Below are 27,074 nucleotides of genomic sequence, written 5' to 3'. Positions count from 1 at the left end.
CGATGGCTGCTCGCTGCTAAACGCCTGCAGCAGCTGCCACCAGGGTGCTGCACGCTCTGCTTTCGTGCCAGCTGCAGGAAACCGGCCGCGGTGCCCCGCAGCCACAGCACGAGGCCCACCGTAAGCAAGGTCCCCCCGATAGCCAGCCGGTCTCTAGAGAACTGTTGCAGCAGTTCCACTTCCCCTTTGCCTGTGTTTTTCTTCCACCGCAGGGACTTTCTGCAGCAGAGCGCCTGTCTGGGGGAGGAACTGGCACATCCTTACAGCGTCTGCACAGGCCAGGATCCCTCCGAAGGCAGCTCTGCACCGTGAGCCCGGGGCTCCTGCTGCGGCCAGCCTGGTGCTCCCGGCTGGGAGAGCAGCAGAGGGACACGTTGTAGGTCTTGAGAAAAACTCCCCCTTCTTCAGCCCAACACTGGGGCCAGCCACAACTCCCCCAGGAACACACCCTGACGGCCTTCAGGGGTTGCTCGTGGCCCCAAACAGCCACAGGGAGGCTGAGGGGGGCAAGGGGGACAGCCTGGCTGGGCACAGCGTTGACCAGCGGGGAGCTGTGCTGGGCAGCCCTGCTGAGAGCTGAGCCTGGCAAAAGCAAAATGAAACAGCGCTCCTCCCGAGAGCGTGCAGCCTCACAACATCCACCACCGCCCCAGCACTGCTTTGGGAACCTTTTATTTTTAAAATGAATCTGCCTTCCACGCTGAGCCCCAGCCTCAGGAGGAGGACTAACGCAGATGAACATCCCCCGTCCCCCCGATCCCGGTAAGGCACAAGGTGCCCCCCCGGCCAGGCCGTGCCCCACAGCACAGCCCCCAGGCAGAGCGAAGCCAGGCCGGGGTCTCTCTCCCAGGCACTGCAGAGAGGCTGGAGCCTGGGATCGTCCTGCACGAGCGCTCTCAAGTTACACTGACTTTGCAAACAGAGGCACAATATGAGCCAGACAACCCTGACAAAGCCCCTTTGTGTGCAAAGGGCAAAGGTAGGAGAGATGGGAACAGAGGGCCCTGGCGTCCTGCAGCATAATCGAAGCTTCCACAAAGGAAAGGGAGAGGCAGGGCCAGCCCCAAGCTCGCCCGGGCTGCTGCCAGCTTCTCAGCTCAGAAGAGAGTTTGGGTGCCGGCTGGGATAGAGAGATAAGGGAATTAGGCTGCTCTCTTCAGCTAAGTAGCTGCAATCAGTCACAGCTACAGGATTGATCCCAGAGGAATTGCAGCGAGACAGCACACGGAGTGCTGCAGCTGCCAGCGCACGTGCTGGGATGCCCAGGATCACGGAGCTGCACCGCACTGGCATTTAGCATCTCACCCAGCCCAGGGCAGCAGGACTCAGCGGCCCCGCCGCAGGAAACGTGCCCGGTTTCTCAGAGGCAGAGCCTGGAGGCATCACCCAACCTCTTGAGCAGAGAATGGGGTGGGAGGGCTGTGTATGTCCCTGTGCGCCTCTCTGCCACCACTCGCAGGGGATCAGAAGACTAGAGGTGAGGTTATAAAGGAGCCAAGCAAACCAAAAACAAAGTGCTTTGGGCAGGGAGCAGTTCCGCAGTCCTGTAGTGCAGCCAGTGCTTTCATCTGCAAACGCGCCCGGCATTTGCTCCTCCACTGGGGCACAGACAAATTGCACTTGCTATAAACAACCAGAAAGCCTGTCCTGGCCTCAGGTGGGACACCCCAGCGCCAGCCCCCCGAAGGAATCTTTGAGATGCTGCTGCAGGGAGGCTTCAAACAGGAGCAGGCTTCCCTACCGCCAGGCAGGGCAGGATTTCCAGGGGAGGATGTGGCTTTCCCCTTCTTGTGCACCCAAGGGTTGAGACCCTGTCGTGCTTCCCCCCCTCACACGGTGTCACCCTGTACCAGCGTCGAGGGGGAGGAAGTCCTTGCCACGGGTGGCTGAGGAGCATCACCGACCGGTGCTTTTGGGGGGTTCTTGGGCCCTCGGGGGGGGGGCGGGGGGGGGGAATGTGGGGCTCTGCAAGGCATCCGAGTACATCTCGTCCTGCACGCAGGGACGCTGCACAACCCTTTGCAGCAGCGGCTTGAGCAAGCCCACAGTCAGCTGGTTCCCCTCGCTCGAGAAGGGCACCGGGTCCCCCTGGGTGCGAGGGAGGTGCTGCAGGACCACAGTGAGGATGTCCGAGGCAGTGAGCTCAGCAGGGCACAGCGGCCACAGCGTGTCCACGTAAGGGTCCAGCTCGCGGTGCTGGGCGAACTCTGCCAGCAGCGTGGTAAAAATCTCCTTGTTAAGCAAGGGACTGAGCTTGGAGAACTTCTCCGCCACCTCCACCACCCGCTGCCACCGCTTCAGGCGGATGAGGAGTTGCAGAGCCTGCAGCACGGCCTTCGGCCTCTTGCTGCAGAGCAGCAGTTCGAGCTCCATCTCCTCATCCACCTCGCTGCGCTTGCTTTTCCTGGCCAGCACTCCCAGAGCTCTCTTGTACAGCGGCACCCGGCCCTCCGGGCCCTCCTTGCTGCTGTACGCCCAAGAGAGGCTGACGTACTGCTGGGTCAGCTCCACAAAACTGGGCAGCCACTTGGGTTTGAACCTCAGGAAGGAGGCGCAGATGAGCTCGAAGACTGGGACCACGCCGTTCTGACCCACCTCCTCCTGCTGCTGCGGTCCTCCCAGGACCTTCTTCCACACCTCTGGGGTGGCCCTGGCCACCAAGAGGCCGTCCCCGTTCTGCTGCAGCTGCAGGCAGCTCCTCGTGGCCTTCCAGGCAGCCTTGGGGAAGGAGGCAAAGACTGAGTTCAGGTAGGCCAAGTTGTCCTTATCTATGTCAGAGTGCAGCACGCGGCTGACCTCCTGTTCCACCAGTTCCTCACAATAACTTTCCACCTCGCTCTCTGGGGCACCCACCACACAGGACTTGAGGAGCTCCAGGCTCAGGTAGCTCTGCAGCTCGAGGCTCATTGTGCTCAGCAGCTTGGCGTAAGTGTCCTGGAGGCCTCGGGCTGGCTTCTGCTTCTGGTGGAGGCTGTGCTGCAGGATGGCAGCGAGAGCCACGGGAGCCTGGAATGCACCGCCCTTCTTCAGCTTCTCCACCGTCAGCTTGGAGCTGCTGAGGCTCCTCCTCTGGTAGTACCGGCAGGCCTCCTCAAACACCATCTCCACCAGGCACGGCTCGGCCCCGCTGCTGTCCTCAGGGCTGGAGAAGCTAAGGCTGTAGATGCCCGTTTGAGTGAGGAGCTGAATGCTGTCCTCCTCTCCTGGGGACTCCAGGAAATGCACCTCTTTCATGCTCAGGGTTTTCTTTTCTATGAGCCTCCCACTGTTCTGGTCCACGAGGTACAGGACCCCGGCCAGCACGCAAGCCAGGGTGCTGCCAAAGGTTTTCAGTTGAACAGTATTTTCCTGAGCCAGGGGCCCCCCTTCTAAATCAAAGATGTGTCTCTGCGTCCCATCTGTCTCCACCACGTTCACAGCACCCTTGGTGCTCACCAGCAGCAGAGCCCCACAGTCAGACACGGCGCAGCTGTGAATGTCCAGGGGTGCCAGAGCCGAGAGGGGGCCCACAGAGCCGAGCAGCAGCTTCCTGAAGTCCGACTCACTGCTGGACTGCAGCACCTTGCTGCGCACAAAGCCCGCCGAGGGGGCCGCGATGGTGAGCCTCGCCTCCTCGGGGTGCCAGATGAGGAGGAATTTCGACGTGGTGGCGGAGCCGGTGGAAGCGGGCACCATGAAGACGTGCCGAGGGGACGCCAGGACTTGGTACTCGGGGCTGTTGTGCAGGACGATCCTCACGGGGCCCAGCCTCACGCCCTGCTCCTCCACCTCCAGCGCCCGGGCGCAGACGCAGAACCTGAAGGCGCCCTTGCCGGCGTCCGAGTGCGCGTCCGAGGGCGGCCTCTCCTCGCACCACACCAGCCGCTCCCCCTGGCAGCACACGGAGGCCACGCGGGCCCGGGCGCCCTGGCAGAGCTCCAGGGCCCGCAGCAGCTGCCAGCCCGCCGCGAAGCCCCACAGCTCGGTGCGGCCGCGCTCCCACACGACGGCCAGCGCCCAGCCGCCCGGCGTCCGCGGGCTCTGCGGGAACAGCAGCCCCACCAGCGCCTCCCGGGGCGGCGGCGGCTGCCAGCTCCTCCGCAGCTCGGCGCCGAGGCTGCCGCGGCGCTGGAAGGCCAGCAGCCGGTCGCCCCGCTGCACCACCAGGTGCCCGCCGTCGGGGCTGGGCAGGACGCGGCTGGGCTCGCCGCCCGGGCTCAGCAGCTCCTGCAGCCCCCCGCCGCCACGGCTCCACTCGGACACGCGCCGCAGCGGCCCCGCTCGCTTCATCCCGGGGCTCCCGGCGGGACCCCCCCGGTTCCTGGGGGACCCCCCCGGTCCCTCGGGGACCCTCTCAGTCCCACGGGGACCCTCCCCCCCCCGGTGTCCCGTCCTCCCCCCGCGGCCCCGTTTGCCCAGTGCTCCCCCCCCCACCGGGCGCTACCTGCGGCGGGGCCGGGACCGGGGCCGGCACCGCGGCCGGCGGTGGCACGGCTCGGCACGGCTCGGCGCTGCGCAATCACGAGGCGGCGGGCTTCCGGGAGGAGCCGCTCCCCGCCGGAGCCGCTCCCCGCCGCGCCGTGCCGTGCAGAGCCGTGCCGAGCCGTACCGAGCCGTGCCGTGCTCTACCGGGCGGAGCCGCGCCGGGACCACCGGGCGGGGAGTGGCCGGTGCTGCCCCCTCCCCCCCCCCTTCCCGGTAGGGCCCCGCACGGTGCCGGCGGCGCTAGGACCGCGCGGCGCTGGGAGCGCCGTGGCGCATGCGCAGTGGCGCGGGCGGCGCCTGCGCGCTGCGGAGGGGAGCGGCGGGGCCCGCAGGTGAGCGGCGGGGCGGGGGGGGGGGGGGGGGGGGGGGGGGGCGCCCCCCCCCCCCGCGCGCGGGGCCGGGCAGGCCACGCCCCCTAACGGCCCTAACGGCCCTAACGGCCGGGGGGGGCAGCGCGTCCTGTCAGCGGGCCCCTGGGCCCTGCGCGGGGTGTGACTGCGCGAGGAGTTCCGGGGGGGGGACACACGTTAGATTGGGGTTCTGTTAATGACAGCGTAACCCTCTCTGTTACCTAAAGCTTTTTGTTAATTGTGCACGAAGCTGCCCTGCACACAGCATGCCTCCGGCTTCACCAGTAATAACCCGTAAGGCGCGACAAACGGCTTGGTAGCGTTAGGTGGTGGTTGGTTAGCGTGTACAAAGGGACAGCAGCGCTGCCGTGAGCGAGGCACTCGTGTGCCACCACCCCGCCCAGACACCGGGCTGCCACACGGAGACCCCTCAGCAGGGCAAGGGTCAGCCCCGGATCGCTGGCTTGCTATAGTCTGCCTTCCTGGGCGCCTTTTTTGCTTTCAGATTTCATATATATATTTAAATATACACATTTATAGACATGAACATCCGTGTTCAGACTTTATACATGTCAGTGTTACTCCTCTTGCGGGCCTGTGGTCCCTGTCCCCGCAATCCCACCTCTGCAGCTCTGCCGTCCTCACCTTGCTGCCTCCCTTCCTCAGCTCTTCCCACCTCACAGCTCCCTCGGAGGCCAGAGCCGAGGCTGCGTAACTGTGCTGCTTGCAGCCTGGGCCCTGGATCCCCACCGACAGCTGAAACCCCGGGAAAAGGGCAGGGGAAGGTGACAGGCCGGGTGTTTTCCTTCAGGAGGAAGGCATCTGAAAAGGTCTGCAGGTGGCCCGAGCTTTTAGCTGTGGGCGTAGGGGCGGCGTGGAGTATTTCATGGTAAATTAGGTGGGATGGATTCTGAAGGGCTTGAAAAGTGAAAACCCAAAGAAATTTCCTCGCACAAGAGAGCAAAGCATTGCAGCTAGAAGTACGGAAAGGAAGGGTGAGGAAATGAACAAGTCAATTTGGAGAAAGGGTCTGAACAGATGGAGGTAGAACATGTGACGCTTGTCTACATGGGCTTGACAGGAGGAAGCTGAGCTAGTTGGTGGTGCAAAGTTGATGGATCGGGTGTGACTTTAACTGGACGGATAGAAATGAAAGGCAATTACGGATGAAGCATTGAGAATGTAACTTGGACGTTATTCTTTATATCGTTGCTGAAGCACGTGTAGTGGAGGTTTGTGGCTGTATCTGCGTTAGGAAGCTGCTTTTCCTGTTTTTCAAGGGGTGGAAAATATGTTAGCAGTGGTGAAACTGCAGATTGTACTGTGTGGAAACACGTAGTACGCTGCTATGAGTGGGATGGAATGGCTTGCTGGTAAAAGTGCATATACCGAGACTCTGCTAGAGGTTGTGTTGCTTGGTATTAGAAAAAAAGACTAAGATCTGTGTGGTTTTTCGTCAGTGTCATACCTTCTGAATGTATTCCTTGTAGTGTATTACAGGAAAGCACCTGGAATTTCTTCCAGATTGATCCAAAGCTTGTGTGCCCTGAGTGATACCAAATAATGTTTACCAATATATACAGATAAGGCTGTAAAGAATAGATGAAATATAAAAGTAGCATGAACTGTAACCGCAGAGCATAAACTGCAAAAGGGCTTGTAGCAGGAATTTGGTTGTTGGTTGGTTAAGCCTTGACAAAATCTAACGCGCTGCGTCCCTCTCCTCTTTGATTTCACCAGGGTTCTGCCCAGAGTGCTGCCAGGGGGCTCCTGCGGGTGTAATGCTGGAGCTTGGGCTGCGTCAAGGCACTGTCCAAGCTTTGGCGTTGGTAGGCTCCTCTGCAGGGGGCAGGTTGTCGCTTGTTTCCTCAGGTGGATGAGTGCTAGAACTTAACTGCCTGTCGCCTGGGTCCAGTGTTGACTCCGCAGTTTTATCACATTAAGTGAAATTCCAGGAAAAATATGCACTGAAGAATAGAATGATTATTTGGTTTATAGTCTGTTTCTTTAGAAGCCATGGGCTAACTTCAGGCAGAGGTTTATCGCCTGCCTTCTCACATGCTCTAGATAATTTTTGAACAACTGTCCTTTTGACTTAAGAGAGATGCCTGCAAAATACCTAGAAGGACAAAGCACGATCACACTGGGTCCTGGGTGCGTGCGGTTGGTTGGGCTGGCTACCGTGCTTGAAATCTTTAAACCAGTAGGGCAGTCTGAGTAGCAGTGGCAGGTCAGGGGTTTGGATTCTAGAAGGAAAAGTATCTCAGTTCTTACTCAGAGCCTTCATTAATATTGATTGATATTGATTTTGGCATAAGCAAAATAATATGTTGCATCATATGAACGACATTTTTCAGATAAACGGTATGCCAATTAAATATGTGAAAATACCATTTATTGTCATCTGCTTGTTTTCTTTTTATTTAGCCTAGCAGTGTCACGGTATATTTTTGAGGGTTATAGACTGAAAAAAAATACTCAGGTTTGGTTGCATTTGTGGGTTGTGTAATCTTGAAAACATTCAGGTTTGTTAAATGTGAAATACAGTGGTTAACAGGCTGCATGCATGCAAGATTACAGGAGTTTCAAGTTTTGGATGCTGTTTTCGCTACAGTGTTGATGCACATTAATGTTCCTTTCTCTACAGTAGTATTTTTGTCGTTAGATCTGTACAACAATAAGTCTGAACGGGAGCTGAGTTACAATGCGGAGAAGCCACAGTTTTCCATGCGCATGAGTCTGAGTGAAATTCAGACTCGAGATCGTTTTTTTTCCCTCTTCTCCCATGGATATTCTAACTGAAAGCTGACAGGGATGTGTTCATCTGAATGTCACATGTTTGATTTGAATCTCTGCAATGACTTTTGGACTGAAATGGACGGGAGGTGGATGGTTGGATGTGCTCATCCCTTTGTTCCCGCCTGGATCAGCTGATCCTGGGGTTGATGACGGATAGACCAAGAGTCTGCCTGAACTTCTGTCTGCTACAGTTTTTTTCTTCCTGCCTTTGAGCTGCCAAGACTCGTGCTCTGTCAAGGTTTCTGCTAGCTCCAGACGAAGCATCTTGGATCTCCTGCGGCACAGCACAGTACTTGCTGTTCCGAAACCCCCGTGTGCGTACGTCTCAGCCCTGAGGGACAGCACAGTCAGCGACTGCAGCAGGATTCACTTAGCAGCATGTGTTAATGGGACTGACCTATTGACAGAATAAATTATCCATTTGAACCTGAAACGTGGAAATTGCACCGATGCCTTTGAAATGTGATACGTTTTAAAGGGTAATTCTTAACTATATTCAGCGTCTCTGTTTTCATAAACTGTCACGATGCCCTGATAATTCAACACCTCTGCAACTAGTAAATGTTTTGTGCGTTTGATTGCTGTTTTCTGCAGCTGTCTACAAGGTCCCCATTAACAAAATGCAGTTTCCTGTTTCCATCTTTATGACATCTGGAGAACATAATTGCATAAAGTGAAAAGAAAAAGCCATTTGTGCAGCCTGATCGTCATAGGTCATGAAACAAGCATAGCCTAATAAACCATTGGCATGAAAGGCAACTCTTCCTTTTCTCCCCTTGCTCCTCCATATGCTCGTTTGTAGAACAGCAAGTTATAAACAAGAATGTTATTCAATCCTTGCCTCTAGCAGTCATCTTTGTATGCTCTTTGCAGCCCCGGTTGAGAGAATACGAATCCCAAGTCCCATTTTGACCGAGACTAGAATTTTCACATGATCATGTGGGCCCCCTGGTGCTCTTTCAGCATCAGACATTTGTGTCTTCTGGGATTTAGACTTCTCCATCTTTCTGGAAGTGTAGGAGAAGTGCTAAAATACAGTTTGCAAATTTCAGGGATTAGGCAGAGTGTATTGATCCCCTCCCATAAGCATACACATTTGGGATGTGAACGCTGACCTAGAAGCACTCTGAGTTAGTTTATTAGTTTTGACATTGGGATTCATTAGCTGTAATTCAATTAGAAGCATGCTGATGGATGTGTTTGTATGCTGGGGATGGTGGCTGCTTGTGATTCAGAAACTTACGATTCTAGTGAGAAATTGTTTTGTGCAATCTTGGGTAAGATTTGTCTTGCTAAGCTAAAAGTGACATTGTTCTTGATTTGGTTTTTAATAGATTTCTCTCTGTTTCCAATTATGTTTCTAATTAATATCTTATTTCCCATGACAGTTTAAAAATAATGCAAAGTCTGTAAAAGAGAAGCTATCAAGATGACTGAATAATGTTTTCTTCTTCGTTTTGTTAGACTTGTCAGACCTTTTCTCCATCTTAATTGGATACATGAGCCCATTAGGCTACAGGAGTAATTTCTGTGTTTACATAGTTATGGTGCAGAAGGTCCTAAGATTCTTCTGCCAACGTTTAGTGGGGACTGTTAGTGGTTTAGTGGGGACTGTTAGTGTTAGGTCAGAGGTTGGACTTGATGATCTTGAGGTCTAGAAATTCTGTGATTCTGTGATTCTGTGATTCTGTTTTTGGGTCTGGTTCCATTCTCAGCCCAATGTGCACACAAACTGGCCCTTAACCACCTGGCTGTTCGCATTCCCATCCTAGGTGGAAGAGAGAAAACCTCTCCCCTGTTGGATGTCAATCTCAGCTCTTGAGGAGTGAGATCTGCTGCTCTCTGTCCACCGCTTTGCCAGCCAGGCAAACCTCCTTTCCTTCACAGCTGGGGCAGGGCCTTTTGTTGCAGCACCAGGTTTTTATTCCAGCCCCAGAGATGTTTTGCTGCCATTTTGGACTGAAGTTCATGGCTCAAGGGATGGATGTCTGAATAACCTGTTGCAGGCTCTGGGAGCTTGAGAGCCCTGGTTGGGAATGTAGTTTAGTCTTAGGGTAATCAAAAGCTGCCTGCAGTGGAAAGAATGCAGAAGAGACCTGGAACTGGCATTCAGTAGTCTCTGGAACCTGCTTTTTTACAGAAAGGTGGATCTGAGCGTGTCGTCATCGCTGAAGGTGTTCAGGCAGTCTGGGATGGAGGTGAAATCCAAAGCAGTCTCCATGGCTGCCAACTCAGAAAGCTCTGGGGTCGTAGAGGCAGGCTGCAGTGTACTTACCTTTCCATGCATAATTTAGCATGGCTGAGTGCCGCTGCCACAAGAGCCTGCCTCTGTTTTTCTGGAGCATGACTTCAGTCAAGCCTCTGCCGGAGGTGTGCTGCTGCCATGTGTGTAATTACCTTCGGAGGTCTGGGAGAAAGGTTTGGAGCTTGGGGATATGCCAGGGGATAGCGTTCACTTTCTGCTAAGTACCTCTGATGTGCTGCAGTGATAAAGGAGGATAGAACACTGCTAAATCTCTGGTGCTTGCCAGAAAATTCCGAGATTGCAGATAAATGCATATTGGCAAGGTCAGGGTGGTGATGTGCTTCGCAGCATGAGACGTGGGGTTTAGAGTACGTGGCAAGTCACACGTCCTGACTGTCAGCCCTGACATGGCTTGACTGGTGCAGATAGTTCAGGACTACAGCTATGGCTGTTTTTATAACAGCTGATTTTGTGGTAATTATATATATATATATATATATTTTAAATAAGATAACCAGTAAGCATGAAGCACCAATTAATTATAGCAAACCTTGTTTCTGTTTCTTTGTTGTCAAAGGGACCAGGAAGTTCTTCTGGTTGAAAAATAATAATAGTAATAAAAAATCCTGCAAAGCTTCTCCCCTGTGTTCCTCCGTCTTCCTCCAGAACCTGAACCACACGTGATGCTTTTGCGGCTGGGGTTCTTTTCTGCTTTGATTTGCAGAGCAGCTGGCACAGCTGGGGAATGCCAAGGTGCAGAGGTAGGGATGAGCAAGGGTGGCAGGAGTGCTTCAGGGAGGCTTTGCAGCCAAATGCTTCCTTGTGTTGGTTGTAGCATTGGAGTGCAAGAGCAGAACTGGAAGTACTTTGGCAGGTAGCAAGTTAAACAGATAAAAGAGAAGGCTTTTTCAAACCATTTCAGAAGCTTTTTTGTCGCAAGATGTCCTTGAGGCTTGACTAACTTTGGAGAAGACTGGATATCCATTTGATAACAATTATCACCGTGTGTGAAGTGATATTTTTTAAAAATATACCTTTTAAATGTAAAGTTGTTCTGGTCATGAATCAGTTTCTGGCAGAGAAGAATTAAGAAAACTGACCCATAAGCTGCTTATTCTGTGTCTGCCTGTGGGTGTACTCTTGCATATTTGTTTGAAATAGGTTAGAGGACTTGGAGAGGACCTTTGGTTTGATTTCTTATCTGGTATAGTTATTAAAGCCCCTACTTGTGGCTTGTGGGAGTCTTAGTACCTCAGCGTAGTGAAGAAGTCTTTTGTGGCTGAGGCAGTCCAGATATGCCTTGAAGAAAAGTTCAAGGTTCCTTAGTCTTTTTTTGTCTATTCTTACCCTCAGGGTATGCAACATGGCCCAAACAGAGAAGAAAGGCGGACTGCTCCGGAAATCTTCAGCTTCCAAGAAGCCATTGAAGGAGAAAGTTGTGTTGATGTACGATGAGGTTTTCACGGTAAGGACTTGGGCACCTCTTCTTTCTCAAGTTTATTACGTTTTCTCGGTGTACTTTGTGCTGAGGGCTCTGCATGGTGGATTCTTTTCCCAAGGTAAGGGTTGCACAGCATAGCTACACACACTTCAGGCTCTCCTACTAGCTCTCTTCCTTAATGTCACCTTATCCTGATGTCTGCCAGGACCATTTGTGATCTACAAAATATCATGGCTTTTCAAGTATTTCTCAAAAAAGAATCCAGAAAATATATGGAGGCATCTCAATTGAGAGCTGCTTCTGTTTGGTGTTCTGTTTCTGGGGATCTTTGTAGACAGTACTCTGTACTGTGATACCACTTGGTCATCCAGTGCGATGATCCCGATTGACCTTGTGATAGTGATTTCGATTAAATTCTGCTTGAATGATTTCTTGTTTGCTATCAACGGCTGTTCCTTTCTCTTTCAGACAGAGGACCCGAGTAAGAACAACCCCAGGTTTTGGGAGGAGCTGTTTCTCATGAAGGTAACAGGAGCTGAATGTCCTCTGATTTGGTGTTGCTGTTCTGCCTAGGAGGTGGCAGACTGTCAGTGCGAGGACTTGCTTTTCTGAGGTGTCAGCAGTTGTGTAACATGCACGATGTTCTTCTTAACCTGACAGGTCAACCTGGAATATCTGGAAGGCAAGCTGGAGGCTCTGGATGGGGAAGAGCTGATGAAGATAAAAGATAACATCAACTGCTTGTTTCAGCACTGCATCCAGGCACTGGGTGAGGAGCACCCGATCAGAGTGGTCAATGCACTACAGGTACCACAGCTGAGAGACAGGCAGTGCTCTCATCTGCTTCTGAGGAGACAAAATGCTTGCTGCTGGTGTCAAGCATCTTGTTCTTGTTTCTTTAGTTGTGAGAAGTGATGTTTACATAGCAGTTGCTACTTCTGGTTCGTGGGGATTACAAACATTTATCCTTAGTGTTTGAGAAACAGTAGCTTGTTTCAAAATTCAGGTGGGTCTGGTGTTGCAGGATGAAGTGGATCCTGCAGTGGAGGTACGGGAGGGGCTTGTTCATGCTACAGGCTCAGTTTGAGGGATGAAGAGTACAGTGTGTAGCTTTGTCTGTCTTCTCCTTTCTCCTGTTCACCTCCATTTCGGACTCCTTTTTGAATTTCCTTATGGGTCAAAAATGAAATAAAGTAGTGGGGAAGTTGGTGTCAAATTCATACAGTGGACTGTCCCTGCTGGACACATCCTTGTTGGAAGCTGTGAAGAATCATCACCCAGAACTTGAAGCTGTTTTCCTGCAGGTTGTACCTTACCAACGCTTGTCTTGTATGGGAGACAGCTTCCAAAGTTTTGACACTTGACGTTGTTAGTTCCCAACCTGATTCTTAACAGTCTGAATGCATTTGGCCCAGCTTGTCTCGGCTATAGGAATATAGGATATAAATTTCAGGTTTGGGAAGTCACCTGTAGGAGGCATTGGACAGGAAAAATGTGGACAAATATATTATTGTCTTTTGAGAGCTCAACATCCAGGTTATACTCCTTAGAAACCAGAGGTAGAAGAAATCAGGCAAAATGTATGGCTTCTAGGCTGGTGGTATTCATATAAATATCTGTGTTTTGCTAGTGCTCCGAGAGGTTTTTAGGGCAGGTTTTGCTATGGAGTTGTAGGTGTTGCCTTACGTTTTCTCCTCTGCATTTTCCCTTTGCAGACTTTGTGTGCATTGATTCGGGGTGTCCATCAGAAGAACAAGTCCACTTCAGGGTTTGACATCATCAACATGCTTGTGGGTTTTGATAAGGCAGAGCTTTGTATGAAGGTGAGGCCTTGCCAATGTACAGAAACAGCTTGCACAGCAGCCCTGTTGCAGGGGCAGTGTTTTGTAGACAGGTGTGTCTATCAAGGTACACCTTTTTGGGTAAATATTTCAGCCACTGATTAAACATAGCTGTCATGAGGTTCTTGACTTGTTAGTGGCCCAAAGACGTGTGAAATCCTGATGTTTTTCATTAATAGAGCACTTACTTCTTTTCCTTTAATTCCCTGGTGTGCATTCATTCTGGTTAAGAAATCTTAAGGCCAGGAAAGGCTGTCACAGGCCATTACTACCTCGTATTGAACCTCATAGCTTGCACTTAACTTTTAGCTAATAGTAATGTCCTTTGTGCTCACATTTCCATCAGCACATATACCATTATAAACTTATTTGGTGCTCTTCATTGTAAAGCTGCTGAGTTTTGAGAAACGACAAAGGAATTGGTGATAAAGCTGAATACCTGTTTTATCTCTCCGCAGAAATTAATAGTTTTTCATCTCTCTATGAAAAGTAGTAGTGCTTTGGGAAAATATTAAGTAGTTATTTGCATATTAGAACTTTTTTTTTTCCCTTTGAGAATTACTTTATTACCTGTAATTTAGTATTTGGAAAGCAATTAATTGTGAATATCTATCAGACAGCTATATAGTACCTATTTTGAATAATAATTAATGTACGTACTATTAAATTGCAGGTGTGCTTTTCACCAAAATCTCTCAGAGCCTATAAGTAAAATGGGGGAACATTGAAGATAAAAAGGCAGAAAGAAAAGCAATCAGTGATATAACTGGCTTGTAAACAAAAACTAAGATTGTATTTGTAGAGGTCAGGTTTACTTTGCAAATAAAATCTGTTATTACATGTATATAAAAACCTTTCACGCATCTAGAGAAAACTCTTGGATCATGATGTTATGCCTGTAGTCATTAAAATGTAGTTAACACAAAGCAGTATTGAGAACCAATGGTGTGAATACAATCTGTGCTATATAGCTGTAGTAATGGCTCAATTACTGATTCTGGAATAACGTGGCTTTGTGTTGGCGCTTTTGAATCTCTGTCTTTTGTAGGAAATATTTCAAATAACATAAAAGTAATACTTAAAATTATGTGATTGTTCTTCTTTAGAATCTGATGGAGAGCTTAGACTCGCTCCTCTGTGCAGAAGGTTCTGAAAGCCTCAAAAGCTTGTGTCTGAAGCTGCTTCTCTGCTTGGTGACGGTAAATAAATACCAGCTGTATAATAACTTAAAATCTCATGTATGTCACATTTTGAGGGATGGAACTAGCTCAAAACTTGAGCAGAACGCTGCTATGTGAAGCTTAGGAGGGGGGAAGAAACTATGAATGATAAGAATGGACAGCCCAGAATAAGCTTCAAAGCTCAACCACAGCACCAACACAGGCTGGCAGACTGTTTCTACCTCATGAGATAGGTGCCAACTGGGGTAAAAGGGGAGAGTCATAGTAGGAAGTGTCAATTGGATTCATGTTAATTTTTTTTAGGGAAAAAGATAATTAGAAGTCTCAGATAAATTGAAAGGGAGCAGAGGAGAGGGGCTGAGGAAAGACAGGAAATGTGGAGTAGACGAGTAGTGAGGATGTGAAGAATGACTTGGATAAAAGGGTTGTAGTATCTCTTAGAGATGGTCAACCACAAACTATCTTGGTTGTGATAAGACATAGTTGTGTTTGTGTGGAGGTCTCTGCTGCCAAGCGTGATGGAAAACTGCTTAGTCAAGCATATGAACCCTGCTTTTTCATCCTCTGCCTCCTGTGTAGCAGGCTGCTTCAGCTGCTGGTCGTGTTGTCATGCAGCTGTGTAAAATGTCAATCTGCAGAAGAAATGGGGAGCTTCTTAGTACATGGCTCTTGCTTTTGCCAGAGAGGGTGGGAGTAGAAAACAGGACAGATTTCCCTTACTTCCCGTCTAGCTCTAGTGCTAGTCCCACCCTTGACTTGCTGACTAAGTGAGAGATTGTGAATAAATGGTCCATCTGGTAGTATAATTCTTGTGTTCGCAGTGTGTGCCAGAGGCAGCTAGAGCATCATGGGAGGCTCTGGGTGAGATTTTAACTTGTGTTTGTACTTAGGTGACAGATAACATTAGCCAGAACACCATCCTGGAGTATGTGATGATTAACAGCATATTCGAAGCTATTTTACAGGTAAGTTTTTTTCCTTCAGCTGCAGGGGTTCTTTTTACATAGTGAGAGCTTTCAGTCTTATGTTTGCTTTTCAGCCTTTTCAGTGCAGCAAAGCTAACTGGCAGTGTATGATGCTTCCATTCATAGCTCAGTCACAGTTTCTATTTTTTTTAATGCTGTCTCCTTACTCCAGTCTGCTGTTTTTAGTCACTACTGAGTATTTCAGGTATTTTCACTTGAGACATTTGTCCTTAGATAGAAGCTGAATGGATTTGTAGGCCAATTTCATGGAAGATTCCTTTATCAGAGGAATTTGTTACAAAAGGCAGTCTGGACATACTGATTTTTTTTCTGCTCTTTGATAAATTGTACTTTTTTTTTTTAATTGGAACTGGGTTTGTGGAAACAGAAAATACTGGCGATGCACCGAGATACTGTCCAGTGGTATTGAGAAATATGTTTGCCCTTTATGCCCAGAAAGCCTGTGTACATCCTGTCTGTGATAAGTAAGTTTCTCTGTGTGCAACATTTCTTGGAAGCACTGACACTCCTAAAGTTGTGGACATCCTCTTTCAGTCAGAGTATAATTTGCTTTTGTACATACGTTTCACTGCTGTGTGTGGTCTCGGAGTCACCTCAAGCTTCCTGAAACAAGCCTGAACCTAATAATGTGATTCTTTATTTCAGATTCTGTCCAGCCCACTTAGTCGGAGGGAACATGGCTATGATGCTGTTGTCCTTCTTGCCTTGCTGGTCAACTACAGAAAGTATGAGGTAAGCATTCTACTGGGTAACAGAAACATCTCTTCTCTCTGTTACTTAGTACTGTCCTCGAGGTTATTAAAAAGGCTTACAGTACAGTTTTCAGCACACAGCAACGTTTATCTGGGTGTCAGCACAGAGCTACAGTATCTTTGCGAGGCAGTCATAGCCTTTAAAGTCAGTTTGGTGGTTGCCTGGTTGTCGGTGTATTGCGGCAGACTTTCATGCCTCAAATCCTTTGGAGTTCTGTTAACTGTGCTGCTGTTGATAGATCTTTTTGTTGTTCTGAACTTCATTGGTGCTAAATTGTGGTGCCAACAGCTTAAGAAAATCTAATTAGGCTGGAAATTCATTAGTTGTTTGTGATTTTGTTTCTGTCTTTAATGTGAATATCATCGTGTTTTACATAAGCGTGTTCTTTCATATTTTTGGGACATGAATTTTCTAGTCTTCCTTCAAATTGCCTGTGGAGTATTGCCTGTACTTCTGCCACCAGTGTAGCTATGACCTTGGTTTGCTCAATAACTTCTGTTCTAGGAGTAAAATTATGTACCTTTAAAAAGATGTCACTGATCTGAAAGCTAATCATTCTCAAACGTTAGAAGTATACTCTTACTTCTTTGGCTATATTTTATGGTTTTATAATCCTATTCATAATTTCTTAGAAAATATTTTTATGGTGATGCAATGTGAGAGAACCGTAAAAGGTTAACTAAATATTTGACTACATAGGGAAACTGTGAAACTAACTAATCAAAAGGCTGCCAAACAGAGGAAGCACCACAATGAAGAGCATTTACTGTGTCCTTTTCTCAGCACCTTAAGGGGTGGCTGCTAGAAGTTAAAACATAAAATCAGCAGTGAATTTTAAATAGATTCATCAATAACTCTCAGAGAAAACTTCTTTACCTCACGTTCAGCCTAGTAGAATTGCTTGTTGCGTCTCTTGCTAGGCAGAACTGAAAGAAATTAGTCAAAATGCTTTTTGTTTTCCCTCTTCCTTTGTGTACTTATTTGGCTGCATACAGTATATCCAATGTCTCTTCACATTCAATTACACACGCTTTTTTGCCTTGATATAGTAAACTGCAGGTGCTGAAGAGACTTAAAAACACCGAAGAGCTGGATTTTTTTTTAAAGTTCTCTCAGAACTCAAATTATTTTCCATGAATCTCTTTAACAAAAAGAGTCATTATTCAAGCTCCAATTCCCTGCAAGATGGCCTGTCTGCAGAGAAGATGGCCTCATCAGGGCTGGCAGCAAAGCTGCTGAATCATCCCTAATGAGCGTTCAGGGGAAAAGTCTTGTGGGGGATAATCAAGTGGACTCTGGTCTTCATTTGTTACAGATGTAAAAATAAGTTAAGCATCTAACTAGGGATTATATATGTGATTTTTTTTTTCCTGCTTTCTTTTCTTAGCAAAGATTTGTTTTCCATAGGTTTGTTTCCACGACTTTCTTCCACTTAGGGCATGGGGGAGGTCTCACTCCCTCTGTCAGATCCATGTGCTTCTACTAATACCTCTCAACTTCACGTAATATGTCTCACCTGGGGATTACATTTCTGATCTGGTGTTAATTGGCTCGTCTTTTAGAAATTACTTGGTAATGGTCTCCTTCTAGCTTCCACTTTCATTTCTTTGAGGTTGCTGGTATCTAACAGTGGGTAGCTCATAGAGGACAACTTGAGTATTCCCAGTTTCCAGAAGGTTGTGTCTGTCCATCATCACTGAAAAGAAGACGTTAATGCTATAGTGTGTGTACTTTAAAGAGCTGAGAATTGTGTTTTTCCTCTTTCTGGAGGGAGGTGGTGGCAGAAACTATTTCTAAGTTTGTGTCACCACTTCATTGATGCACTCAAAGTGCCTACTAGCCACTCTTCAAGGCTATTGCATGTTTGCGCATATTGTGGAGTAGCAGGTGTAATTTAGACTTCCAGAATTTTGCTGTAATTCCTAGGGAGAGGAAAACCAAGGAGAGTGAGGTAATAGGATTGGAAGAGAGAAGCAGGCAAGGAATATGGGGAGGTCTGAGGGGTGCATCTGCAACTTGTAGGCTACTGAAGTTCATCACAGATGTGCAGACTAATGCTCACAGGAAGCAACTGTTCAGAACTGTTGGCTCTAAAGGAGTGGCAGGAGCAAACTGTGCTCCCTCTGGGCAGCCCAGGAAATATTCTCATCGTGCTAGTACAGACTTGCAATGGAAAGGCACGAGAAACTGCCTTGACCTGTACAGAGCAATGCTGTGTGTAGACTGCATCTGTTAGTCATCTGCTTGCTGCTGAAGGAGTTAGGGAAGCCCAGAGGAGGCATGGAATGTATCAGAGGTATGGAGAATTTCAGACAGGAAACATTAAGGAGCCTTCTGCAGTTTTGGGAGTTGCAACTGAAAAGGAAGAAGGCAGAGATCCACAGCAAGTGAGGCTGACTTCTTGATTCTATTGGCCAAGCACCTTGATATTCTTGCTGTAGCACGCATCTTGGAGAGTCAAAGGGCAATGGGAGCCTGAAGAGTTGTTTGCAGGCTGGAGATGACAAGGAACCTGTTCGCCATCCTTTCTGTGATGGGATGGAATGTCTCAGGGCAGCCTGCTGGCATTGGCCAGTTTGCTTATCTGGGAATTCGGATAACTTTGCTGCCCCTAATTCAGCATAGCCCCACTGCATGCAAAAGCCTCATAACTTTTATTGGTCACAAATCACAGGTTGACCAGCCTTCTGTGTGTGAGCTGTGGTATGGAGTCTTGGCCTGAGTTTCTCATCGTGGTATAATGAGAGCAAGAGAATGAAATTAGACAAACTAAGCTTCAACTCCATTCTTTCAAAAAACTGTAGTTAAATATAGATACATTTAAAGCTTGCTTCTTTGTTGCTTGACTAAATTTCTGAAGGGGAGAATGGTTGCACAGAAAGGAGCATGTATGTTACTCAATAGCCCCCCCCCCCCCCTCAAGGAAATCTCTTTACATGCTTCATGCACAGATGTGCTCTGTGTCATTTTCTAAGACAGCAGATAGTGCTGCTGGAGGCAGGCTGACCGACTGGTTGAGCTTTGGTGTGTTCTGATCAGTTTCTTTCTTGGACCAAAGAGAAAATCTGATTCTCCCAGAGAACACAATAATAGCAAGAGTTTTCTGATCAGCCTGATTTTTAACCTGCTGTTAAACCTTGGGCAAAACAAGTGACTGCGTAACTTGCAAGGCTGTATCTGATACGTATTTTTGCTTTATTATTCCCATCCACTTTGGACTTACTGCACAGATGGAACCTTTTCTTCTCTGTCCTAGTTCCAAACCCACCTTGTTTTGCACTGACAAATGTAAACAAAACAACAACAAAGTACATTGCTAATCTAAAATACTTCCTAAATTATTAGGACTTATCTTTATATATGGAGCCTGCGTGTTTTGTTCAGGTTAGTTCAAATAATTTGTATTCTCGAGAGACTTCTGGCTCTCAGTGGTGGTAACTGTTAGGAGTTGAGCTCTGTCCCTGTAGCAGATGAGCCTGTAATATTGTCATGCCTTCCTGAGTCTGCCTTCCTGAGTCCTCCTTCCTTTAAGCAATCTTTGTGAGGTGTTGCAGAAGAGAGATATCAGAACACTTATGTCGAGTCCCAGCTTCAGTGCTTGTGCTTGCTGCATAACAGTGTGTGTGTCACTGATAACGTGCTGTCAGGACAGCTGTTCCACTTCCAAGACTGACAGTCCAGCTAGCAAAGGAACAGCAACTCCATCTCTTCTCCATCTCCATCTGAATAAAATCAGCAACCTGCCTGGCTGAGCAAGTAAAGAGTTGTCCTGAGCATAACAGCCTTCATGTGATGTGGCTACTGTTGCTTTGTGTGCGTTCTGCTTTGTGGGACAGGAGGGAAAATCTTCCCAGGTGGCTGGGTAAACTTTGGAAGATAAATATTTTGTGTGTTTGTTTGTTTTCCTTGTAAAGACTAAACTTAAAACCATTTTTCTTTCTTCCTTCTCCCCTGCTGCTGAGCAGTCAGTGAATCCTTACATTGTGAAGCTCTCTATCGTAGATGACGAGGCCACGCTCAATGTGAGTATCTGACTCGGTTACCCAGCACTGCTGGGGACGCTCTTCCATGCACGCTCTTCCATCCACAAATGCAGTTGTGGTGTCTGATGCAAAGAGGGTCTGGGAGCAGTACTGCTGTAAAGAACATAAGGGTAGTGCGTTTTTGCCTTAAGTGCGCTCTTGTGATAGATTTGGTAGCTCATGATTTGGACAGTTTGATCTTCAGTTAAGTGGTGGGGGTTGTTAAAATGTTAGGTAGCAAGGAACGTGCTAAGGTTGGTCTATTAGGCTTTTGTCAGCTATCTGTGTTACTTGCTGTCACTTGCCAAAGAGGCACGAGATACCTCATGCCAAAGGACATCTCCTCTCCACTGATGTGTTACCTGATTTTGTTTTAAAAGTCCACACTGCAGCTGGCTAGAAGCTTGTACCCAAATCAAGAGTCCTGCAACATACTTCAAGTTGTAGCTGCTGTGTATGTTTTTGTATTCGGGTCTAGATAAGAAGTATCAGTGCGTAATGAGAGGTGTGGACTTCAAAGCTTTCCTTCAGATTTGCAGAAAAAGCAAACTCCATGCTAACTAAAGGGTGAGAATGGCTATTTTGAATTAAATTAAATTAGCTTGACAGAGAAGGATGGCCAGTAGCTGTGCAATGGAGGAGGCTGTTTGTGAGAAGTGACAATGTCATTAGTGTTTATGGCCTTTGTTTCCAACCTTTGGATACACTTCCTCTGATACAAGCTTCTTTCAGAAGTTCTTGCTACTTTATTGAGGCTTCTTGAGTGAGTAAGCTATGTCTGGAGGCCCAAAGAGAGTGAACTTTCCTCTCTGAATTTACGTAACTAGATAGTCAACTTTAAATTTTGGTGCCTTGTTTTTTAGATCTTACGTATTTATCTCAGTGTGTCTTATAAATTCAAACTTCTGCAGGAGAAACTCTTTGTAGCATGCTAGGGAATACTGGGGGGTGCAGCAGTGCGATCTGTGTTTGTTGTTTGTTTTCCTGTATTGAGACTTGTAATATAAACTTTTTTTTAAAACACTTTTTGCAGGGAATGGGACTCGTAATTGCCCAGGCTTTATCAGAGTATAACAGGTAAAACCTAAATGTCTCTTGTTTTTAAGTGCATGGTAGTTGCAGTCCATTTCCACAAACTTTTCTGAATTAAAGTACTTATCATTTAACAGCTCTGATACATCTGGAAAGGCAGGGAATAGTCATGCTTCGAAGTACTTCTGTTCAGCTGCTGTTGTCACTGCGAGTGTAAATGCATATGTACCAGGTGTTTTTATTGTCACGGGCGTTACCTCTGTATGAGCCTTGTGTGAAATGTTATGGTCCCAGGTTAGAAGATAAATGATTCACTGAGTACTTCTCCAATTTAACTGAAACCTGATCTACAAACAAATGTGTCCGGGGCAATACAAACGCCAGATCATAGGTTATCAGGGAATTTACGCTCTTGCAAAGGGTGTACAGCAATAACACTTCTAAAAGAAGAGCAAGCAAGCCAGCAGTAGGGATAGAATGTTCCCAACCTCTGTTTAATACATAACAATACAAAATATGTAAGTTTTCCTAAGAAGAAAGTTCTTCAGGAAAAAAATGGTAACCCAAGAGGGCTTTTTGGGGATGGGAGGATGACATCCAGAAAATGTAATTCCTTCGGAAGGTCTGCTGTTATAGATACACTTACAAGATGATGCAAGTCAGCAAACTGTGTAAATGCATTTAGCATATTAAAGTAAAACATGAGAAAACAACATCAACAAGCAAACAAAAAAAACCTACTCAACCACCTTGTTCATTCTGACAAAAGTTGTCTTAGATGATAGCCTGTTCTGCTTATCTCTGCCTTCCCCTGCCCCAAAAATGTACAATTGTTTTCTTTGCATGTTGCACTATATGTAATTAGATTCCTGTACAAAAGACAATATATGGCCATATCGTCTCTGCTAGCCCATTTCAATGTCAAATGAAGCAAATTTGCTGAAATCTGAGGTACCCAATCTATCGGACTTCTTGCTCCAATTCTAGTTCCCAGTTAAGGGCCTCATGTCATGGCCCATGGGTGTTGTATTTCTGGACCAGCTCTATGTACATGATAGGTCTGATGCTTGCTTATGTTGTCATGTTTCCTAGACTGCTCCAGAACATCCTTGTGCTTTCTAGTTTGCCATGGAAGGAGGCCAGGCAGGAATGGACAGCAGTCAGCAGAGCAGTTTGTTAGGTCAGATTAACGAGTCATCTCTGGGGCGATGGATGTGGGACCAGGCAGGACTGGGCCATGAACTAGCTAAGGGTCTTCATGGTTTCTGCTGGCTGTAGGGTGATGAGCTGTGGTTTAGTCTGTATCTGATGATGGTTGGAATTAAAGTGGTCTGTAGTTACTGGCTGTGTTCATATGGTTAGTGGTATACTGTGTCGCCAGTGCAGGACAGAGTTTCCAAAGTCACTTATCTCTTCTCCGTAGTGTTAGCCCAGATTGAATATATCCTGTATAACAACACAGATGTTGATCAGTTGCACCTTTCAGCACCCACACTTTAAGCAATTGACGAATATTTTAACACCCTTGCATCCCTTTTTGTGGCTTCTTGAAAAGGAATTGTGAATGGAACTTTCTCCAGCTTGTATCCAAATCAGATAAAGCTGTCTCAGGATTTAGAGAAGATAACCATACTACCATTTCTAAGCCTTTAGCTTCTTTCTTATTCCTTTTTGTTCAGGCAATACAAAGATAAGGAAGAGGAGCACCAGAGTGGTTTCTTCTCAGCCCTAACTAATATGGTAAGCAAGGAAGAAATGCTTTTCTATTCTTAATACAGGGGCCTCATGGAAGGTCAGGAGGAAGGTGATAGTTTCCAAAAACTGAGTTAGAATTTGGCTCTGGAGGAGGGGACACATTGATCTGATCCAAACCAAATACAACTGAAATAGCTTTATTCTGAGGAGTATATTATTGTCTGGCTGGGAAAGCACTTTCAAAAGTAAGGATAGTTCAGTGTTAATTGCTGTCAGGAGTGACATGGGTAAAACTGCTACTGCTTTGGGACAAGCAGATGGGAAATGATCTCTACTGTCCTTTCACAAAATCACAGACTAATCCAGGTTGGGATTTAAGATGTAGTATTTTTTTCCTTCTGGCATTTGACGGAATAAGCATTGGTCAGTTACAATAGAACAAAATAAAATGTGTTTGTAGATGGTCATCCTGTTCTGTCCTTTGTGGAATTTTCCCATTTATATTTTGCTGGTATTAGAAAGAAAGTTGCATTTGTGCCTTGGATGAGAACACCTCTCCCGAGGCACTGCGATTTAGTTAAATCCATGTCTTCTCTCTTGTCTAATAACTTTCAAAAATTCATCCTTTGTAATACTCTTTCTTTCCATAGGTGGGCAGCATGTTCATAGCAGATGCTGATGAGAAGATATCAGTCCAGTAAGTGAACAGATGTTAGTTTCACAAGGAGTGGCAATTCACTACTCTGTCAATGTGATTTCCTCCATCATGGAACTGTTTTAATGTAGCAAATGAAAGAGGTGTCAGTTCTCTTGTAACTGAAATGGCACCACTCCTCTGTAATCAATGGGTTTCTTGGTTACTTAAGGAAGAGAAAGGTGCAGCAGGAGGAACCACTGCTGAATTGCTTGTAATGAAGTGTTTAAACAAACAAAACAAACCTGTGGTTTATATGAGGTGTGTTTAATGTATAAAAGTCATGTTGGAAGTGGCAGGCAGGAAGTAATGGTTCATGTACTCTTGTCTTGAAGAATGTATTCCCTAAATCAAGGGGGCAAGTGAAAAATACGAGGGTTTGTGGTAGCTGTAGGAACCTATACCCTAAAAACAAAGGGCTTTAAGAAGAAAACATTGCTTAAGACTGAGTAACGATGGAGACATTCAGCATGAGGGAAACAAAGATTATAGCTAAGATCTGAAAAAAGGTGTTTTTATGGACTGCTCAGTATTATTAATAATGAAAAAAAAATAAAGAGAGATTTTTACATGGTTGGAAAAAAACACGTTATTTCAGATGGGCTGTGCTCCTGGGCAGCTTTGATCTCAGGATTCTCATTTGGTGTTAGCCCTTAATTAACTCTGCTTTTGTGTGTATCCCTTCCACAGAACGAATGAAGCAATACTGCTGGCCCTCTATGAAGCTGTTCACTTAAACCGGAACTTCATCACAGTTCTGGCACAAGTGAGTTTCAGCGTGGTGTTTGCCCTCTTCTTCATAGGAGATGTCTTTTGAAATGAAAAAAGACAGGAATCAAATTGGTGGAAAGATGAGTTTTCTTTTTGTTTTCCTCTAGGTACTTGTCATGGGTGTAGATGGGCAGGAAAGATCAAAAGCAGCCCAGGGTTTATTTTACTTTTAGGCAATGTTTCCTGCCTTGCCAGAAAATAATTACATTTTGAGGGCACAACTCATGCTAGGATGAACCATTTTTCCCACTGAACAGGAAAAGCTGCATTCCTTCTGTGTCCTATTGATAATGCCTTCAGGGAAGATGCAGTGTGATGACTGGTAGGGGTAAGATTGCTGCAGCTATTAGAGCAGTTCATGCCAATGATACGTTAGAGTTGAGGGAAAGAGGTTGATCTGGCTCCAAGCTGGATGAATTGTTCTGCCTGTGACATCCTGCATGTTGTTTGTTTAGGTATCCTTCACTTAACAACTAATCCATGTGTGAGGGCTGTTGTTTTAAATATTATTTTGTGTTCAAGCTTTATTTGGAGAGCCTGATCCCTCTTGCTTGAGAGACCACTTCCAGAACAGAGCATTCCTCCTTGCTCTGTTTATGGTGAAGAAGCAGAGCTATGGCAGCCTTCTGAGAAGCAGTGGGCTGCTCTGTACCTTTGATCGCAAACCTCTGGATGCTTTTTTAAACAGTGTGCAAGTTTGCAAAGGCTGTCACTGCTGGGGGAGAAATAACAAGTCTGTCTGATCTGACGATTGTGCTGTGGAGGGATGTCTTGATGAATTTAGGAAGACCTTCCAGTTTAGGCTGTTCATTTTTTTTTTTTTTTTCTCATGAATTACTAGCAGTACTTACAAAAATGATGACAGCAAAGCAGTTAACGCCTTTCCCCAGTTACTTCAGCTCCTCAGAGAGTGCAGCTGTACATCACAGGCTAGACACTTTGCATGACAGAGGGAGTAGAGACCTTTGGGGAACTCCTGACAGTGGTGTTGATGGAGGAAGCCTGATAGGCAGATCTACTGCCTCCAAAGAAAGCTTCTGTTCCGTGGGCGGTTAATTTGCTCGAGTTCCCTGCCTCTCTTTTCCCAGGTTGTTCGTTCCTACTGCTTGTGAGAGTCTTCTGCTTTCAGTTCTGTGTAATACCAATTCAGGCCTTTGTGTGGCCAAGATATCCCTGAGGGAGAAGAGGCCTTTGGCAGGGAGAAAAAGTGAGGTAGGAAAAGAGCAGCCAGAGTAAAAGCTCTTAAATTAATAACAAAAGGATAAACTAGTTATCTGTGAAAGTGGTAGCTGAAGCAGCCACTGTTCAGTGGGCTTGATTGAAATTGAGATCTAATGTTGTTGAGCGAATTGTCTGTAGTCCTTCATTTAAGAGAGGTCAAGGCAGGGCATGCTGTCCTTTGAAAAACTTCATAAAAGCTGATGAAAGCTCTTGTCCAAGTTTGTGTCTGTTGCTGGACTGCAGACTGCTTGAATGACTACCTGCTACTGTATGAGCACATAGGAAGAGCAGGGATATAGCTCTGGTGCCTGAAGTGCGAACCCTTTGTATACTTAACTAGCTTGTTGGTCCTCAGTTTTTGCTGCTAGGTGGCACTGTTATCTCTCAACTGAGAGTTAATGTTTGGGGAAAAGGAAGGTAAACACCACGGCAAAACCTATGAAAGCAAACCTGTTTTATGTAAAATTTTCAATGGAAAATTGCATTTTGATTTGGTGCATGCGATGATTAAAATTGTCTTTGAATTGTAGTATGTGTCCATGCTTCCCATAAAATATATGCATTTATGGTTTCTGATAAAATGAGATATTCAAAGACAATACTGAACCTATTCACTTGTAAGAACCCCGAAGAACCGACATCAAATCAACAGTTCTGTATCCCTTTCTTTTTTGAGATTGTGCTGATATATGAAGGCAGATGATGCGTTTATGTAAAACATGCCCTGTGAAATGGACACTCTGCTTGGCAGCCAGATTTAAAATAGCATGGCAGATTGCCGACTGTATCACCAGTTTGGATAGCTCTGGGAGCTTACGAAGAGTAAAATCGAAGCGGTAATTAGGCAGGCAACTGTTAGCAAAGATGAAATGTGCAGAGAAACTGGCTGATAGAATCAGAGAGGATCGATAACAATAGTGTTACTTATGTTTCACACTCTTTTCCTCCATTGCCTGGGCTTTACGGTGGTACAGAGAGGTAATAAAGTGCTATCGTCTTTGAATATGAGCAGGTGGAGGGTGAGAGGGGTAGGAGGATTTGCTTTTAGAAAGAGAAACTAAAGGATTGTAGAGGAAGACTTCAAATGCACACCCTTGGGTTGTTTTGAGGGGAGGTGTGTGTCAGAAACTATGAATGGTGTAGGCTTCTGCATGCCTTTTGTGATTCTGTGCTGGGGAAGGGCATGTTACTTGTCTGTTGGAGACAGCCGCTGCTTTTTTATGTTTTGCTGAGTAAAGAAGTTGACGTATGGTTTAACTGTAAATGTCCAAGGTTGTGAAACATAGCTTTCATCTTTGGAGGAGAGGTTGAAGTTTCTTGTGATTTCATTGAAGTCACGTCTGAACACGAAACAGCACAAGTAGTGGTCTGTATGACTGCTGCGCAGGGAAGCTATTAACCTCTGTGTGTTTGGGCATGTGTTTTCGATTAGAGCCATCCTGAAATGGGTCTCATGACAACACCAACCAGCCCAATTCCAACAACGCCTGTCACTCCGCTTGGAACCACCCCGCCTTCTTCAGATGGTAAGAAATGTAATGTTCCTCTGGGGAAAAACTATTAAAAAGTAAAATAACTA

At 46.8% G+C, this 27,074-nt stretch overlaps 3 protein-coding genes across 5 annotated transcripts in view; 1 reads left to right on the top strand and 2 right to left on the bottom strand.

Annotated features, from left to right (window-relative positions):
* LOC118157531 overlaps nucleotides 1-777 on the bottom strand; it is a 1,950-nt gene extending 1,173 nt beyond the window's left edge. The window contains exon 1 of the mRNA XM_035311915.1: nucleotides 40-777. Within this exon, the coding sequence (XP_035167806.1) occupies nucleotides 40-742 (703 nt within the window). The 5' untranslated portion in view covers nucleotides 743-777. The remainder of the gene's footprint in view (nucleotides 1-39) is intronic.
* On the bottom strand, nucleotides 657-5,240 carry LOC118157530 (Hermansky-Pudlak syndrome 6 protein-like). Its single transcript, XM_035311914.1, has 2 exons — nucleotides 5,236-5,240; nucleotides 657-4,372 (listed from the first exon to the last, which is right to left on the bottom strand). Exon 2 carries the CDS (start codon nucleotides 4,267-4,269, stop codon nucleotides 1,897-1,899), a length of 2,373 nt encoding a protein of 790 aa, XP_035167805.1. The 5' UTR covers nucleotides 4,270-4,372; nucleotides 5,236-5,240; the 3' UTR covers nucleotides 657-1,896.
* LOC118157533 (armadillo-like helical domain-containing protein 3) lies at nucleotides 4,415-27,074 on the top strand. 3 transcript variants are annotated; one of them, XM_035311916.1, is made up of 14 exons: nucleotides 4,415-4,796; nucleotides 11,212-11,323; nucleotides 11,768-11,824; nucleotides 11,960-12,106; nucleotides 13,015-13,122; nucleotides 14,247-14,339; nucleotides 15,212-15,286; nucleotides 15,953-16,039; nucleotides 20,026-20,082; nucleotides 21,116-21,159; nucleotides 22,794-22,854; nucleotides 23,460-23,506; nucleotides 24,194-24,269; nucleotides 26,928-27,074. In XM_035311916.1, the coding sequence occupies exons 2-14, from the start codon at nucleotides 11,222-11,224 to the stop codon at nucleotides 27,057-27,059; spliced, it is 1,086 nt and encodes a 361-aa protein (XP_035167807.1). In that variant the 5' UTR covers nucleotides 4,415-4,796; nucleotides 11,212-11,221; the 3' UTR covers nucleotides 27,060-27,074. The 3 variants fall into 3 exon arrangements, with proteins under 3 accessions (XP_035167807.1, XP_035167809.1, XP_035167808.1); XM_035311918.1 differs by lacking the exon at nucleotides 4,415-4,796 and adding an exon at nucleotides 5,699-5,717; XM_035311917.1 differs by lacking the exon at nucleotides 4,415-4,796 and adding an exon at nucleotides 5,736-5,842.

Source organism: Oxyura jamaicensis (assembly GCF_011077185.1).
Source record: "Oxyura jamaicensis isolate SHBP4307 breed ruddy duck chromosome 6 unlocalized genomic scaffold, BPBGC_Ojam_1.0 oxy6_random_OJ106635, whole genome shotgun sequence".
Lineage (NCBI taxonomy): Eukaryota > Metazoa > Chordata > Aves > Anseriformes > Anatidae > Oxyura > Oxyura jamaicensis.
This window is presented reverse-complemented; position numbering and strand designations above follow the sequence as displayed.